Genomic DNA, 19,756 nt, shown 5'->3' on the forward strand with positions numbered 1-19,756 from the left:
ATTAGCAGTGAACTCTCCACCATTATCACTCTGGAGGATGTGGGGGGCGTCAAACTAAAATTAACTTCAGAAGGTCAAAAGCAACTTCAGCTGCTCATTTCGACTGCAGTCGCCTCAAATGCAGTATTTAGTTGCGTTATCTAGATAATTCAGAAGCAATTTAAACTCTCCATTAGTGGCAGATTGTAAATCAGTCAGATCCACCTGTCCTTGTACATTAAAATCCTGTGATATGATAGGTCAGGTTACAATGTTCCTTTTAGGTTGAGACTTTTTTTTTTGTGTGGCAAACCTTGCATGAAGGCATAACATTTTTATTATTTGGTTCAGGGATCAGAAACATAAATCATAAATCATTTTTTCTCAGCCACCATACCTGCAGAAGCTATGAACGTCTAAAGGTTTTTCACAGTAATCTTCAACTAGTATAATACACACATCTGTCTCACTTTAGTCATTCCTCTTAAAAATCAGGATTGTCTTCTCTCCCTAACTCCGATACATTATACATAGTATTATCTTGATACTTTGATTATTATTATTATTATCATTTATTTGTTAGGCGCCACAAGATTTCCACAGCGCCGTACACAAAGCAAACAGTAGACTATACAGGGTATAACAGTACAGAACAATAAACAAAAATACCAATGCTTCAGAAACTCCAGTTAGGGTAATGCAGTAGAGGCGGAGTAGAAGAACAGGTGTGGAGACAAGAGGGAAGAAGGCCCTGCTCATTCGAGCTTACATCCTAAGGGTGGGTGAACCAAACAGACACAATTGGAGGAAGTTGAAGTGTGGGGAGAGGGACCGGGAGGAGAGAGGGTAGAACGTTTGGAGGAGATGCGGGGTTAGGTAGAAGGTTGGTAGGCTTTAAGGAACAGGTGAGTTTTGAGTGCTCGTTTGAAGGAGCACAGATTAGGAGAGAGACGGATGAAGCGAGGGAGGTCGTTCCAGTGGAGGGGGGCGGCACGGGAGAAGTCTTGGATTCTGGAGTGGAATCCAAGACTTCTAATGGAATCCAAGACTTCCAAAGCTTTGATGAAGCTTGTGTGATCCTAACGGTAGCAAACGCATTTGTGTCATTAATCTCCTGGATAACCTCGAACACATGTTGTTTAATCCACATTGTTTTCAAATAATCCTGACATTTTTTGAAAAACATTCACATTTATATCAAACGCTCTTTTACATTTATCACATGCATCCATTTTGACTGGAGCATTCCCATTTAACTCATAGTCTGGTGGAAATTTACCAGAAATATTGCATGCATGCGCACTTATGATGATCACCACCATTATTCCCCAATAGTTAGGTGGACAGTTTATAAAAACTCTGAATTACAAATCATAGCGGTTTTTACATTAATGATAACAAATCCAATGCCTCTGCTTGGTTTCCTTGGTTATTTTAGTCTGCAACTACTTTAGAGAGAGAGAGAGAGGACTGGGAAGTACGATGAAAGGGGGTTTTGAAAAAGTGGAGGTGGGGAGGGAGAGATAGACATGGGGGAGGAGGAGAGAGGTAAACAGAGAGAAGGAATGGGAAAGAGAAGGGATGCAAGTGGGGAGGAGGAATGGAGGAGAAAGAGAGGAACAAGAAGTAGGAAGGGAGGGGGAAGAGGATGGAAGTGGAGAAAGGGGGAGAAGTGGAGGAAAGTCGGAGAAGGGTGACGAAGAGTAGGAATAGAGGAGGGTAAAGGGGAGAGGAAGGAGGTAGAAAGAAATAAAGAATCTTCTCTCTACCCCGTAATCTGATATGTCTCTCTGTCAGCACTCACCAGTAGTGTGCTCCCACCACAATGTACCCTGATGAGCTCCTCTCTGGCTCCTGGGTTGTGGAGGCGTACCAGTCAGTGCTCTGATTGGCTAAGTTACTGTGTGATGCCAGACACTCATCCAATCAAACGGAAGCACTATGCTGGCTGAAAAAGCCATGAGACTAGGCGATGCTGCGTGCAGCGTACAGGAACAACAATTTGACTGGATGTTTCAGGATAACTATAAAACAGCTGGAAGTTATGTTAGTAGTTAATTTTACAAATATAGTAACATTCCACAAATAAACTAAATGGGATTAGGTGTACTATAATGAGGTTAAAATTTTCAAAGCAGTGTTTTGTAAGGCTAGGATTTTTATAAAAAAAAGTCTGAATTTAAAATTATCCTGCAAAACATATATGATTATGATAAAATATCAACATGTAGGTCTAACTGATAATGTAAACTCCACTTTCTCCCTTTTCCCCCCTCTGATTATAGCATAAGGCTATGGGTTTGCTCATGTCACTAATATACAGAACATTAAGTAATACATATTAAAATGAAAGTACTTTTCCACCTTTATCCAACTTTGATTTATTGGTTTTCACATGCCCTTCTGCAATGTTTACTACAGTGGTGTGAACAAGTTCTTGCCCCCTTCCTGATAACTTTTGAAAATTTGTCACACTTAATAGATCTTTAAACAAAATTGAATATAAGACAAAGAGAACCTGACTAAACCCAAAATACAGTTTTTAAATGGTCATTTCAATTATTATTAAAAAAGGTTATCCAACATCCATATCACCCATGTGAAAAATTAATTGCCCCACTAAACTTAATAACTGGTTCTGCCACCTTTAGCAGCAACAACTGCAACCAAACGCTTCCAATAACTGGAGATTAGTCTTTCACAATGGCTCCAGTCCCATCTAACCCTTTGCAGACCGGGAATATAGAAATTGGGGCGAGTGTGTGCGTGGACCAATAGCAGAGATTGTGGCTTCCTGTTGGTGAGCATGGTCAAACCGCCTATTGGCAACCCTGGTGACATGACAAGAGTTAGATTTTCAGACTGAATGAACCCATCTTGTGACATTAGAAAGATTGAGAGAATGGAGAGATGGAATGTGCCACCAACTTGCATATTTCACACAAATGCACACGCACACACATTTACCAAAAATCTGATTATAATTATTCTAATAATCAACATCTTACATTGGGCATTGTGATCCAGTTGACAAATGCTTAGATATAAATCACTATAACATTTCTAAATAGCATTCACAAATATCTATTGTTACGATAACCAGTGCGGCATAAACTTATAGAACTGATAGAAGAGGTCTTCACCTTTAGCAGCCGCCTTTCCCATAGAGACTGGTTATGCTCACAGGTACTCAGATGCCCCCAGGTCTTAAACTCAAAGTAGTATATGTTTATACTCACACAGTGAGTAAAGGATCAGGATCACAGGCAATAGTTCAGAGTCCGGGTACAGGCAATATATCAAGGTCCCAGGCAATGGTTCAGAATCGGGAGACAGGCAATAGGTCAAGGGCACAGGCAAAGGCTCAGATTCCAGGGACAGGCAATAGGTCATACACAGCTAATCAATCCAAAGGTTCACACCAGACAGGAGCTAAGGAGCAGGCTAGACACAGCAAGACTGAACTATAACCGGCAGGGAGGCTAAGCCCTCCCTGCCTTATAAACAGACACTGGCCAATGGGGGTAGGCATGTATGCTGCCCTAGAGGCTGTCATAATGATTTTCACTCGATGATTAGCGCGTGTGCACGGCTGCACCTAATGCCGGGAAGCGGCGCTATCTACTGCAGAGTCCCGACCATCGCCTAGGCAACGGCTGGGACGAGACCCGGAAATGACGTCCTGGTCTTCATAGGGACGGCTAGGACACAGGTGAGAGGGTCGCGGCGGCTGAGCACCGCCGCGGCTCATAACATCTATATCATATATTGAACCAGTAGTTTCTCACTGGAAAATCTCTAACAAGATAGGAATAACCTATAGAAAAGACTTAACTGATACAGTACTAAACAAGGACATCCTAGAATACAATTTCCCCATCAAGAACAATTTGGATTACTTTAAGTGAAAGGTATTTAATATAGAAAATGTATGCTTTATAGTAATATTTTGTGTTTACAAAGTCTGACTACCAGTGTGGTACAAAAAGGGTTAGCAGATAACGTCTTCCTTCAAATGACACACAGTGACATCGGACTAATACCTTTCAGATGATACTATGGGCGTGTAAAGGGAAACAGCCAAACTCTCTGATGTCACCATGATATATGTCTGCTCAGTTTAGATATTGGCTGCTGATGTGGCCTGCTACTCTTAAGCCGTGTATTTAACCAAGGAATAATGACAGCACAGGACAGAAACCTATTAAAAATGACGAGTACACCAACTGTCTTGTAACATCCCATTCTGGGGCAAAGCCCAGCTAATGTCAGCTACTTAAACCTTTTAAGTGAAAGCATCTGTCTTCAGTCTCACTAGCACTAGCTTATGGATTTAACAAGAAACAACATTTTAGAAGGTGGGATATCAGGGCTGTTTCAAACTAATCAAGTGTATCACTAGAGACTGTGCCTGTGGGAATACAAAAAAGCTTTTTGCCAACGCTATCACATATCTTTCTGTATAACAGTGCCAGCTCCCTTTATCTTAATGGCCCAAAGCAATCACTACACTGCTTGAACACTATAACCAAACTTCCAAAAAAGAATCCAACTAGCATGTAATGTGACCATGCAAAATGTATTGCTATGAAAAACTAATTTCATTGTAATGTTTTGGTGGACTTTTGCTTAGCTCAGTACATTAATGTTGTAGGTTCTGCATGGAAAAAAAATACATGCTTTTTTTCTTTAGTAAGGGGTAAGATTGTGTAAAGAATAGAGCAAAATATCTTGTCAACCTTCACACATTGACACAACAGAAAGGATAGGATTCCTATGGCTAGTGCAAGTCTGAAATGCTCAAATATATAATGATCCACCTTCCTGATCTTTATCTCCTCCGGCATGTTGAAAATTAATAACGTTCAATGTTTTCATTGGATTATGTTGGCATATACTTTTTTTTTTTTATTAATCAAGTACTTGTTAAGGGCAGAGGTACCAGTATAGGCATCACTTTCTCTAGACAAACGTGTTTGCACCATGGCCAATACACTTTTATAGGGAAATGTACAGACAGACTGATAGCTCCTGAGAACAGTCCCCAGCAGAAATGGTTGGAACTCATAGTTAAAGAAGTAAAAAAGTGCATGTGACAACTATAATGGTAATGTTTGGATTTATATCTAAAACCAAAGAGCCCAATCCAATAAAAATAATATGTATAGTATCTGGACATGCCCAAGAACAAGCAAACAACTTTTTTTTTTTTGGGAAGGGGTGGGGGGGTTAATTAAAAGATTAACTTTATTAACTAATAGCTTAAAATGGTACTTCCCACAATGTACCCCGTATACTTGATTTCATGTATCCCCAGGGCACATATCTTCAGGTTGGTAGTAAGGGCTGCAGTACAATGGAGTAGTATTTCTAGGTGGGCCTGCTAAGAGCCACTAAACAAGTCTATGTCATCTGAGCATGCTGTTGTATAATTTTGATGAGGGTAAAATATCTGATCCTGATCTTTGGAAAGAAGTGGGGGCACTTTGGAGTCCAAAGGGTATCATTGCAAATTGATATAGCTTCATGGTAGTGAATCATTGGTTTTGTGCTTTGCCACCTTTGTCATGTCGATCTATCAATATTCCTTTGTGAGATGCAGGTTGAAAATATACTGGGCACATCAGAGAAATTCAACAAGCAAATACACCCACATGAGGTAGGCGTCAAAGGTGGAAACATTGTTCACTTTGAGAAGTCCACGCAAAAGTGGCTACTACCTTCCAGTTTTGGAGCCATCACAATGTGTCTACACCATTCAATCATAGACTCCTCAATGACCCTAAATCTTCAGCATATCTTGAAGTTCTTTATTCACTACCACCATTTTCTATCAGCCTATAGGCTCTTCGCAAACAATGTTCCCTGGTGGCATAACAATATTGTTCTGTATCAGGTTACTTCTTCCTGGATTGTCCATAAAAAACACATCTGCCTACTGTGCAGACAAAGCTTCTCAAGAATCCTTCTAATCAGCGGTTAGGGATGGCTCATAAGGGACCCTGGGCTCTTACAGACAGTCTACACTTATCTGCAGGCCAAGATCAACTCTACCCATAAGGGGTATATAAACAAGCCCTCTTGCACCTTCCAGCCCTGTAAGCTATGTATATGATATATATATTTTCCCTTCAGGTGTCAGGCTATAAAATCTCATATTCAACATCTCCAATTCTAAATAGAACCTCAAATAGTCCCTACCATTTATCCTACATTCTCTTAGTAACAGCAACAAAAGTTTTTTCACAGAGCAAAATCACAAAAGTGGCCATTATGATTTATCTGTATAATCCTTACTTCTGTACATTTCAAGAAGAAATTAATAGTAGACGGGATCAACCCTGAAGACATTTTTATGACGAACTGACCATGGAGAGAGCCTTTCATATCACACTGTGCGCTGCAGTGTGCTGTGCCAAAGTGTGTTCATGTATTTGTGTGAAACCCCAAAGATTAGGGATCATTGATCCCTTTAGCGAATGCATGCTCTGTACATATGGGCATTAATTGTGAACACTGGGTGGTAAAGGGACTCAAGGCAATGATATATTTTCTAGGTGGCTGGAGCAGCAGGCGGCCAGCAGCTAAAATTGCAAGTTCCCTACTGATCCCTTTACCAACAGAAAGTCTTTGTATTATTTGTTTATTGTTCTGTACTGTTTTACCCTGTATGGTCTACTGTTTGTATTATGTACAGTGCTGCAAAAATATTTTATAATGTATAAATCACTTTCATTGAGCATAACTTGCGATTGTGTACTTAGTAATAAATACCTGGAGGTTCTTGTAGTGAACTCGGCTTCTACAGTGAGTTGTTTTCGCTGCTTCTTCGCTGGTGTAGAATAGGCCACAAAGTTTGCAGAAAAAGCCAGTTCTCGGGACCACAAATTCCACACCTTTTAACAGCAATAACATCACTTTAGGAAAACTAATTCTATAACTTATATTTGCACTTCAGTCTGAATATATAATCTGTTATCCTATTGTATCCACAAGGATGCTCTTACTATTATTATCTTGCATGCTGTGGGCTTCTTTTTTAAGTACGGTTTTAACAACAGAGTCCACTAGTAACGGAAAATGATTCAATCACAACACACTTATTTGTTATATAATTACTTTATTTAGCATCTAATATCCAGCATTTCATACTTACCAAGAGGGATGCTTAGCTCAGTAAACACATCACCCTGCTCCCAAGAAGGCGATGAATGAATTTCCTTTGGTTCTAATTCTACTTCTGGAGATTTTGCTTCTGATGACAGAGAAGTATTTTACATCAGACATCAAATAGAAACACATAAACACTAAATTGGGGTCATTATATATGCTGTACTTCCTAATGTAGCTCCAACAGAGAATAATTATTCAAATGTGCCATAATAGAGGATAAATATACAGCAGCAATCAGAGAGCTGGACCGGACTAACAGGAAGGATCTCTGGAATGAAGCTGGAACACAGCTGCTCTCCTCAGTCCATCAATGATGGCGAATCTGAAGTGAGAACCAGATGAGAAGGGCAACGCCTAATTGCATGGTCTGCCAGATTGTCATCAATGTGTTTAATATAGAGTACTCATGTTTACATGCTCCGAGGAGTGATGGGAATAACCCACTCAATTCTCAAGACATGAGATAAGAGTCAAACATACTCCTTAAGAAATGATTTATAAAATATATGTATACCAAAAACTGCTCTCGTTGATTACAGAAATTGGTTATTATTTATGTTAAAAGAAATCCCTTCACCTATCTAACGTATAATATCTTAGAATTTATGCAATAAACTTATATCTGATCCTAGGCATCTCTCATTAATGTCACAATGTATATCCCATTCAACTTCTTTCTAAATTAGATACTCTGTCATGTAACCTACCAGAAATGGAGAGCTCTCGCTCTCTTTTATTATGTTGTTCTTCTTTAATGTGCACCTCCATCATCATCACATTACTGTCTGCCGGAGAGTCCATCCTCTTATATAGATCTGCAGCCGTCTTTTCCTTATATTCAGGTGTCTCACGGTCCATAATGTCACCTATACTCCCTCTCACAGTTTCCTTCACATGGATTCTATGAGGACTTTTGGCATTTCCTTCCAGTTCATCACCTTTCTCCTCAGGACCCACATTTACATCGGGCACATTTGCAACTGGGTCACAGCAGCTACTACCAGGGCTTGCACTTCCTCTAAGTGACGTGCAGCTCATTGCTACAGAGGAACACTCGCTCCTGGTTCTCTGATTATACCGACATTGTAAATCTACAGCGTTGATTCCACGTGCACACATCTGAATGCAGTTCTGACTGTCCTTTTCTACAACCGGAACAATTTCTTCAAGCTCAGTAATGTCTGGCTCTACAATTAGATCTTCCTCTCCAACTTCATCCACTGTAACAAGTTCCTCCATATTTGTTGGGTACCAGCTGTCTCCTTCAAGCTCACTTCCGCTCTCCCAGTCCTGCTCCTGTGAATGTGATAACCCTGTTATAGCACTCTGATTAGTAAATATAGGCGAAAAACCAAGGGTGCTACAACGATCTATGTTGCTGTCAGATTGGTTTTCAAGTTTTACATAAGAGTTTACCAAACCCTGATCCATCCCAATACTCATTACCTATCACTCAACTCACTGTATATAATATTAACAATATAGTTTTACTAGTCTGCTAAGGGCTCATACATACAGGCATTAAAAGAAGGATGGGAAAATGCAATACAGAAAACCTCTGTCCTTGTGTTCATAGAGTTCTTACATCACACTCGAAGCAGTATTAGTATGTGTGCTAAAGAAAGAATCTCAAAGCTTCCCTGCAGCAGGCGTAAGTGTGCTTAGTCGATGATTGTTCCTATAGAACGCCAATTGTGGTTTAACGTATGTCCAATGCTTCTGAAAGCTGCAGCTACGTCAGAATTGTCACAAAGTAAAGTGAAAGTTTTTCATGCAGTGATTGTGCGCAAGGCATATAGGGGCCTATTTATCAAACTTCCCCCGTGTTAAATCCCCGAAAACAACAGTTTATCGTAGCATCGCAGCAGATATCTGCTGCTTTGCATTTCCTATCGTTTTTCTGAGCACTCCCTGTAACAGTTTATGTGGAATGCTCATTACCTCTATGTATGAAAGTCTGCCTAGTGAAATTTTTCTCTTTTTCTACATGTTAATGTACACTAGGCTGGCATGCACTGACTGAAATCTTTCACATCTCTCAGCTCTGCTCTGAAGAGCATGTGTGGAGGGATCATGTGATCCCTCCCTGTCACATGACTCACATTTCTTGCAGTCCAGGATGTTAGTGCGCATGCCCGAGGTTTTCGGTCGGCGCTTGTGCACTAACAAAAAAAAGAGGAGAGGTTCAATGCAGCTTTCTTCGGATGAGAAGAGATTGCGATGAAGAGTTACTCTCAGGGACAGCAGGTTATCGGCACTGCTGTCCCTGAGAACTTTCTTGATACATTGCCGGAAACTTTCAATTCTTATCAAGGAGATAAGGATTGAAAAGTTTCCACATAAAAAAAGATGGATGATAAATAGGCCCCTAACAGCTGCAATAATGCACTAGGCGGTAGTGGGAGATGGTATGTGTATGCGCTACAGTGTCCTGTGAGAAAGATCCCTGTGGACATAAACTATACATTATATTGCTGAAAAGATTGTTTTAACTTTTATACAGGACACTGAATTGAGAAGTAACTTCAAATATCCTTATAATCTATAGTAGATTGAGACTGCTAAGAACAAAGCATCGGTTAAAAGAGCCATGATGCCACACTCTATGCAAAGACTGCTTGGAGGAGATCAAGTGTACGAGTATTATGTCACTTATGTAGGAAGATAATAAAGAATTCTTAGAGGGTTCTTAGGGGGCTCTGTACTAGAGCTATGTAAATGTTGTTTATTTCTTTATAAGCTATTAGAATGGTCATGTGAGTTTTTGCAGTGTTTACATCTGCACTGTTCACAAGGTAGCTGTAACAAAATACTTCTGTTTTCTAGTTATATATCAGTAGAATTAGTCGCAGCTAGAATTACTGCTGATTAGTCGCATTATCTTAAAAGTATCTGGAAAGTTCTCAAATAAAATAACCTTGAGAAATATGAATCTCTGACGGTTAAATTTGCTGCAGTATTGTCAGAGCCGGCTGTCTAATAATCTGGTCTCAGTCCTGCTATAGTAGATACTGTCCGTGCTTGGGAGACCAGTTTGTCTGCCCACACAGATATTGATAGCGTCTACATCTGACCCTCAGCTGATGATTAGAAAGAGACAGAGCTGGAGGTATTCCCAGGACATTTTCTCAGACACAAATATTCATTAGCCACAAATGTATCATTTACCATTAGCTACCAGAGAAAAATAAATAGACTGCAAAGTCCCCAACCAATGTCAATGACAGCAAATCTGTAGCTGGGGAACATATGTAGTTATATCTAGATATACAAGCTTTATCATGTGTGTACACTGTATGACATACATCTGAATCATGGGTGCCTTTGAGTTACTATTGCCAAGGGAATTCATGCAATGTAATTTATATATGCAGCTAACATGTAAAAAAACAGTGTAAAGTAAAGCAACAAGGCAAGGTCAATGCAGGGCAATTTCCTTACACAACAGCTATGCAAACCAGTGTCAACTATATATCAAATTCGACTGCTACAGATGAAATAACATAGGCTGGGACACAAGTCAACGGATCATTTTCATCAATGGGTACAGTTCTTTTTTTAGGCTCTAAATGCTTAAGTTCATGCAATACCATCTCTTAATGACTGGTAGGTTAACACGGCAAATTGTTGATTTATTATTAGATTAAAGGGCACGTTAGTAGCTCAGCTAAAGGCTTTTGGGATTAAACTAAGGAATCACAAGAGCACTGCTTAATGATTATTTTCTATCCCTCGTACGGTACACAATCTGTGAGCAGCCATGAAGAAAGGGTTATGTATCCCCTTTGTGTGTTCTTATTAAGGAGCTGTGTTTATGGTCTTCAGAAGAACATCTATGACAGAGACAAAGTCTCCTTCCACTTACTAATCTGTGCATTGTGCAACTCTGCATAGAAATAGAACTTTGTGAGCAACATTTATAAAACCAGCAGAGGGAAAACATCACAACATATATATTTTGTTTTTTAATAATACACATATTTGTGATCACATTTGCATGCTTTTTCCTGTTTGCGCTGGAGTGATACCAGTTATGGAAAAAGTGGGTGTGGTTTTAACAGAGCACTATTTCTAAGTGTTTGCTGGGTGTTATGTGCTTCTTTCTGTATTTGTGTATACAATTGTACAGCACATTGTTTTTGCACAATTTTCCCCAGTGTGACATGAACAAAAGCCATGCTGGTTTTGTAAATGTAGCTCTGTACGGTGTCACAGACAGAAGTGCAGATGATGTCCACAGGTTGCACACCTCTGGACATCATCTGCATATGGTGGTCATATTTCAGAGTCCATGAAAACAACCTGTTATTTTGGAACTACATGGTAGATGGACGCATAGCACAGTGCATGGAATGACCAAAAAGGAAATAGTGTTTTCTATTTCCTGCCACTTAAAGCTCTGCAGCAAGTATTACAGTATCACGCACAACGTTCTGCCCAGCAGATCTTACTCATGCCCATGTTCAGTGCACCATCTTCCTGCCACCACTAACCTTATTGCCCTGTCTCTCAGAAATGGATACTGGTCTCTGGATGTTAACAGGGCTGAGAACATTCCACTAGTTGAAAGCTTATGGAGAGGAAAGTTCCGCAATTTCATTCGATTTCCATCCAATGAAATCGCAGGTGGTTTCAGCCAACAAAAGGAGCTTTTTCATATACTAAAGAGGATTCTCATTGAAACTATCACTGAGCAACAACAGCTATATGCAATAAGAGCCCTTGTCACTGTCAGTGAAGGGTGAAGCTGAGTCATATGGACCATTGGAAGAACCATCAGTCTGACAGCAAAAATAGGTGAAGTACTTGGACAGACAGTGTTCCAAAATTAAGAAAGAAATTTATTCTATAAATATGTAATTTGATACAAATCAATGTATCATCATTGATCATCATAACCCTGACATCATTACCTCATTTATCTGTTTTGGAAATTATCTGAATGGTTGTGGTCCAGTAATGGAAACCCGTATATGTCATTACTCACTTTCTATCTACCTAGAGGATAAAGCCAAAATCAGGTTTCTGAATCCTGTTCTACTTACTTTCTGTCTAATCGCAGGTTCAATATCTGGTTCTTCCAACTCCTTCTTAGCTTTGTCTGGCACAGAGTTATGGTTAGTCGTTTCTTCTCTATTTCCAGTCTGACAGAAATGTATCACAACAAATCAGTGGGTGAAAAAGACAATATCCACAGTACACTTACATACATTGGTTTTATCTGGAATACAAATAAGAAAAACTTCCATTTATATATTTGTGTAGGCTAAAACTTTGTAATTTAACATTACACCCAAAACTACTTATATATAATGACTAACAGGTCCTCATTTTATTTGCTATTTTAGTTATTTACATTTGTCAGCTCTAATATTATTGATATCCCGGTGGCTTTCCATACAAATGGAAGAACACAGATTAATCAGGCATTCTTGTTGTATAAAACAATCTCCCTGCTTTGGGGAATGGAAGAAAATGAATAAGCTACATTAACACCTAATGAGAAACCAGAGCATTGTGTCTCTGGCCCCCTTGTTCTATGCAGCCCTTTTTCACGGGCTACGTGATTAATGTTAAGTTGGATAAACACCCCAGGGTTTTTTCACCTGACTATCGTGCCAATCACACAATAAACGACCGTTAACTCCACATTAGTGTGTACACTCCCACGATCATGTTTTATCGTACAAAAGTACATCATATTGTTTCATTTGATTTTAAAAGCGGACTACAATTCTCTATAAACGGTGCAACTATGTCAGGTAAATTCTGCAATGTGTATGCACTCACGACCGGCTGTGTAGCCAGATCTCCATTGAGTTTACAGAGTCACAATCTTTTCAGTAGATGGTTATGAGAGATGAAGAGCACAGATCTGAAGGGAAATCATGTAGGTGTGCACACAGGAATCTGCATGCTCATCGAGACTTTCAGTCATTGGTAAAATTGTTACAGAAATCTCCTTGGGAGAAATGTTCTGTAGTGTGTACTGTGTACCCAGCTTTAGGCTGAAAATCAGGGCTGTGTGATGTTAAGGAGCAAGGTGATGGTAAGAGAACCAATGAGAAACCACAATCATTGCGGCTGGTCCTCTAGCTGAAACTCCTGTTCGTGGCGCAGAACAGGGGTTTATATTAATATATTTATTAATATATTTATTAATATATTTAATATATTAATTCAAGCAGGTCTTTAATGTTTAAAATAAACCTCTGTTTTTAGTTGTTCAAGAACAGGAAATCACTAATATTACGACAGAAATTTAAATTTAAATCCGAGTTACCTGTTCACCATCTTTATTTTCCTCACTTGTTTTAGGTATTATATTTCTCTTATTCACATTCTGCTGTGTGTTGTCATCAGCTTCTTTGTTCTCTTGGTGTGGTTTAGCCTCAGTGGTGTCTTTCTTGCTTGTATCTTCCATGTGACTATCCTTGACTTCTCGTAACTTGGCCTCTTCTTTCCTCTTTGTTTGTCCAGTTGCATCTGGGGATTTTGGCTCTGATTTTGTCTTGGATTCTTTCCTGTATTGTTCCCCTTTTCTGCCTTTATACCTGGACGATGAATGAGGATTGCTATATTTTTCCCTGTGTCCTCTAGACCCATCAATTCGATCATCAAGCACTTGCTTGTCAGTCTGCCTGGAGTAATGCCTTCGATCATGTACCCAGTGGTCAGTCCTGTCCCTATTTTCTTCTCCATTGTCTCTCCATGCACCTTTTTCTCGATCATCCTCCCACCTGCCATATGCTGGCTGATCCCAGGACTCCCTACCATTTCCCCATTCTGTTCTAGATGCTCCTAGGGGACTGTGCGTGGAACTACATGATGTAAAGCTAGGAGTGTGGGACCTTGGAGACAAAGAGCGACTAACTGGGCTGCGTGATCTCGTCCTTTCATTTCGATATCTGCAAATAGAAACAAATGTTTCAACAACAGGTAAAGAGAAATAAACCCCAATATTCCCAATTTTATTCTAATCTCATGTCATGTCTTACCTGTCTGTATCACGAAACATGTCTCTTTCCCTTTGTGAATGTATGTCATAGATAATGGCATCAACAGTCTTACCTGGCTTCTACAAAGAGAAAGATGTCAATGTTAATATCCAATAAGAGGATAAACTGTGATGTAAACAGAATTAAAACCAAATCAATATTTAATTATTAGTAAATGTAGCTAATTTCTTTTAAAACAATGGATGGTGCATCTTGCATGGTTGGGATTAGAACTTGTAGGTCTGGCCGGATGGTGAACTTATAATCAGTAGATTGTCATGTGCTCTTTCCTTACTGGTGCAGCCATCCAGCAGCTAATATATAAGAAATCCCTTTAAAATGTATGCCGTGAGGCCCATTAATCCTTAGTTACATCTCTGGAAGCATGAACTCACGACCCTACAAACATATTGATAGCAAAAGCCATTAAATTATCAGTTTTGTTACACAAACTATGTACACAGTGCTGTTAATTGCTACACTATTTGAGGTTTCTTCAGTTGGATATAGGGTACTGCACACCCATCTTGTTTCTGGATGCTTGGTTTTATTTATAGTGGAGGGTTTTTGGTCATTGTAACCCACCTCACCCTATTCGTGAGTTTTGTTATGTAATGTTTCTTAGGATAAGAACTTTTTAGACTTTTATAAATCATCGTCCATAAGAAACACAGACAAATATAATTATTTGCTCAGACTACATACACAGATAACTGTAGTGCTGAGCTGCACAGTTACCAGTGGCACATGCTCTGTCTAATCCCTCAGGTCAGGAAAAGTCCAGGGGGTTGTGCAGCTGCCACAGACAAGCCCATGTCCCTGAATTAAATGCTGGGGAATGCACAGCTCTTCCTGGCAAATTTGGTATAACACAAGTACAGACAGAAGCTAAAAACAGCTTGGCCTCACTCAGCCCTGCTCTCCCTCAGGGGTTAATGTACATTAATGTATAACAAATTGCAAGACTTCAGGGTGTCAAGTTCACTCTATTAATACCATTCAGCTCATCAGTGATTTACTATTCTCTATATCTGCCCTTGGGTTCTGCTCATCAGGTTTCTCCAAGACAGAAATGTTACAACCTGGGTGGTTTATCTGACGTGTAGCACAGAAAAATGTGACACACATGTAGCACTTTTTCCAGATGTATATTACACAGCCTCACCAATCACACCCTGGAGAACAGGTCACTTACTGTTTAAAATCCAGGAAGACGTCAAACAAACTGTAGATTTAATATGTGCATGCATCTCACAGCGCTATGATCAAGGAGACACAGCTTTAGTGATAAAGTAGTTTGTTACAGTTTACAAAGGCCATGGACTTAACATGCATTTTAGAAGGGACTACCTGTCCTGGCATCTACTTTAGGTCAAAAGATTTGATCGGGAAGTTGTGGATGAGAAAAAAAAACGTATAGCTCCTGCTGTAGTAATGATTGCCACTAGCATATACAGTCACCGAATTGGTGTTGTCTGAGAAACTGAAGTGAAATACTCCAATGAAAATAACATTTACATTTTGTGGGAATTTACAAGGGTAGGATTAATGGCCCAGCTGTTTTTGGATTAGCTGGTACCTAGTTAAATTTCAGATTGGCAAAAGATTGCTGATATCCATACAGGATGTGTACTTCTCTGCCAACCATTGTGTTGTAACAATTTATTGATACCACATGAGCTAATTAGTAAATTACAAACGCCTAAAAAAAATCATATATTAACACATATTACCATATGATACCACAGACCACGGTGTTTCTTGCTTGAACCAGAATGGGATTTCCATTTTGAGTGTGAGTGGGCTGGTATCCCCTCTTAAACCTGAGTTTCTTTAGAATAAATATTTTGTAGGCATACATTAACAAACAATATCTGTAACATCATAATAACATCTAACCACAGGTGTGGAACCCAAAGGAGGCTTGTGAGCCTCACACAACCCAGGCCAATCAATGTCAAACTAACTCCTGGTACAACAGCACTGCAGGTGCTTAGAGGCACCTAGATACATCTGCCTTTTTCACAGTCTGTCGTATCCAGCTTCCATGTTTTCTTTCCTCCACAGGCTGCATAGAACAATCTCTCTGTGATTGGCTTATATAAATACATAGCAGCACTAGATGTCCATCAGATATTATTCTGGCCTGACCATGGATAAAACGTTATGTAATGTGTTAGCAGAGCTCCTGCAGAGTTGTAAACACTTCCTAGCCCAACTCCTGCAGGGTAAGATAATCAAGACGGGAGAGGTTAAAATGAATGTCACTTACTATAATGACACATTGAGAGCATACAATGTTACTACTGTGTTCTATTTCTAGGCAGTTGTAGCATCATTCTTCTACTAGCTAGCATCACACCTGTTAATATGGGAACCATAACATGCACTGACTTTAGGATCAACGGCCCAGATGCTCTAAACATCGTTACTGACCTTAACTGGCCGTTGATGCTTTTAAGGTTTCCTTAAAAGTAAGAACTTCTGCTCTAAGAAAGCAAATTTAACACCTGTTTAGGTAGCACTTTGGCGTTACTTTAAACTTAAGAGACCTTAAGGATAAGAGGATGCAAATGACATGCAAATAAAAAATATTAATTTAGTAGTAGTCTCCAAACTCTTTTACATGTTGAAGGTCTTAAAGGTAAGTAACGCTTAAATCTGCCATTATAGCTCAGAAGACTTTTTAGTAATAACTTCAGTTCACAAGGTCACTCTATTGTGTTTCCAAAATGAAAATATCTATCTATCTATATGCACATATACACTAATATATATATATATATATATATATATATATATATATATATATATATATATATATATATATATATATATATATATATATATATATATATATTCCTGATATCACTTGTATTACTTCTGGCACTGACACAATGATCAGACACAGACAGCTTCAAATTAAACGGTGCTTTATTGAATGTGTCACAATAAAGAGCAATACTTCGTCAGGATTACACCAGTAAATAATGTGGCGTTGTTTACACCTCCTGGTGACCATAATGCTATGCTAAACACAGCCTGGCTCTCTACCTACTGGCCAGTTCTTCCAGCATCAGTCACAAACACAATTGTCCAACTCAGGTTTTACATAAACAAGTCTACTCCCCTTGATCTAATTACCTCATTAGACCACTTGTGTGTGTGTGTGTAGGCTAGGAGTTTGTCTGTGTACAGAATTAATTCTGTATGTAGCCTTCCCCTGCAGACTTCCCGGTACCTCACCTGTCCCTATGCATGAGAGGTGTGGCCTCTTTCCTACAATATATATTAATATAATTAGGAGGCACTCACAGAACTGTTCCAAATTATAAAGTCTATATTCCATAAAAAAAGAAGTCGAAGTTTCGGGCTTCACACAGCCATTTATCAAGACTATATCTATAGATATAGCTATAGAGATATATAGATATATGATCTAATTACCTCATTAGACCACTTGTGTGTGTGTGTAGGCTAGGAGTTTGTCTGTGTACAGAATGAATTCTGTATGTAGCCTTCCCCTGCAGACTTCCCGGTATCTCACCTGTCCCTATGCATGAGAGGTGTGGCCTCTTTCCTACAATATATATTAATATAATTAGGAGGCACTCACAGAACTGTTCCAAATTATAAAGTCTATATTCCATAAAAAAAGAAGTCGAAGTTTCGGGCTTCACACAGCCATTTATCAAGACTATATCTATAGATATAGCTATAGAGATATATAGATATATAGATATACAGGGGTGCACGCAGGATTGTCAGGGGGGGGGTTTCGCCCCCTGACCCAAAAAAACCCCAAAACAAAACACAGGAGAGAGCCGCAGCTCCGTTTTCGGCAGCGCTGTCCTATACAGCAGCCGCGGCGTTGTCAAAGAAGCGTCCGCGGCGGTGCTGTAAACAATACAACACCGCCGCGGACGCTTCTTTGACAGCGCCGTGGCTGCTGTATAGTACAGTGCCGCTATGGTGGGCACCTAGTTAGTGAAAGGGGGGGTTCTGGAGACCCAGAAACCCCCCCTGCGTGCGCCACTGATATACACACACATGCATTTTCACTGCATGTATGTGCGTGTGTATGTGTGTGTATTTATTTTTGTATATATATTTATATTTCCATACATATGTGTCTGAATATATGTTTTTAGATGTAGGTTTTATGTGTTTTTACAATATATGTAATATATTATTTTAAACATTGTATGTTTGAGACCATTCCTATACAATGTTATTCAAGTAATGGAACTGAATGAATTAATCTGTGTTCTCAGTTCCATTGTGAATCTCTGCCCCTGCAGATGTAGTCACTAAAAGCTTGATTAACTAAAGCCTCCTGAATTATACACATTATTATGCATTTGGTATATATATATATATGCATTTTGTATATATTGTATTTTTCTGACTGCCCAGCCCCCACATAGCTAGCGAAATGTTGCGTCTCTAACATCTAGAAACATCAGATCAGACCCTTGTGACTTGATAAAGTATACAGCCTCTTACCTTCAGTTGCAGCTCTCTGTATCTCTTTGACATGCGGATCAATAACTTTTCCTCATTTATCATTGCTGGCTTCTCCTGATAGAACTGTACCATCGCCTCTGCTGCCTCTGTGTATGCCATTTCTACAAATGCCTGTATTGATTTTCAGAATAAGAGAAAGTTCCATATGTAGTCAGTAATAGCAGCGTTCTGAGAGCACCTACTAGTCACAAAACCACATGCACAATCACTCATTAATCTATTGTTTCATAATGGTAAATGCACAAACGTGAGAAAATGTGCTGTATTAAGATGATAAATAATCATATTTCTTTGGTTCTAAATTGGCTTCTCCAATACACCTAAGCACAAAACAGGAGTGATAGTACAATATTTAATATTGCCAAGTTTTCTTAGTCATTAAATGATATTGTACAACACGCTGCATGGTACATAATTCAATAAGTTTATAGTAGAATTTAGCACTGGAGAAATACTTTGTCATGTTGTAGAGCACTGGGACAGTAGTTATTACATGTGTTAGATTTGTGTGTCTGAATGTTTCTTTACACTGGTATGACTATAAATGCATTTATCCACATCAAATCTGCCTGCTTGATACCAAAGCCATCCTACTGAAAGAATAGGATTACTCAATTGCCGGTACCTTCTTAACAGTCAGCATATAAAAACAAAAATCAGTCCTTTTGTTTTGAGTAGGAGGAGGGGGTATCTGCTACCTGTAATTGTGCTTTCTCCATACATTGCATCATATTTATAATGTATAATATATAGTATTTATAATAATTATACAAGAGCCGCCATATTGGTGCACAGATCCAGGCACTGAAGCTCGTTACAAAATAGTCCTAAATATGCAAGCATCTTAACATAATGTCTACACGTATTATCATTTTACAAACACATATGTATATATACATACATACATATACAGACACGCACACACTGATCAGTAACAACATTATTAGAAACCACTGACATGTGAAAAGAAATAGCAAAATTATCTCGTTACAATGGCACCTGTCAAGGGGTAGGGATATATTAGGCAGCAAGTGAACAGTCTGTTACTGAAGTTGATGTATTGAAAGCAGGAAAAATAG

General features: G+C 39.1%; 1 protein-coding gene across 2 annotated transcripts in view; it reads right to left on the minus strand.

Moving 5' to 3' along the window:
* Positions 1 to 19,756, minus strand: part of RBM20 (RNA binding motif protein 20) — a 154,617-nt gene that overhangs the window by 8,082 nt on the left and 126,779 nt on the right. The window contains exons 7-13 of one of the 2 annotated variants that reach the window (XM_075215709.1): positions 18,657 to 18,788; positions 14,151 to 14,230; positions 13,436 to 14,060; positions 12,198 to 12,296; positions 7,860 to 8,448; positions 7,136 to 7,231; positions 6,754 to 6,875 (exon numbers count right to left, since the gene is read on the minus strand). In XM_075215709.1, the coding sequence (XP_075071810.1) occupies positions 6,754 to 6,875; positions 7,136 to 7,231; positions 7,860 to 8,448; positions 12,198 to 12,296; positions 13,436 to 14,060; positions 14,151 to 14,230; positions 18,657 to 18,788 (1,743 nt within the window). Of the gene's footprint in view, positions 1 to 6,753; positions 6,876 to 7,135; positions 7,235 to 7,859; positions 8,449 to 12,197; positions 12,297 to 13,435; positions 14,061 to 14,150; positions 14,231 to 18,656; positions 18,789 to 19,756 lie in introns of both variants that reach the window. The other variant, XM_075215708.1, reaches the window with a different exon arrangement.

This window comes from Mixophyes fleayi, chromosome 6 (genome assembly GCF_038048845.1).
Source record: "Mixophyes fleayi isolate aMixFle1 chromosome 6, aMixFle1.hap1, whole genome shotgun sequence".
Taxonomy (NCBI): Eukaryota; Metazoa; Chordata; class Amphibia; order Anura; family Limnodynastidae; genus Mixophyes; species Mixophyes fleayi.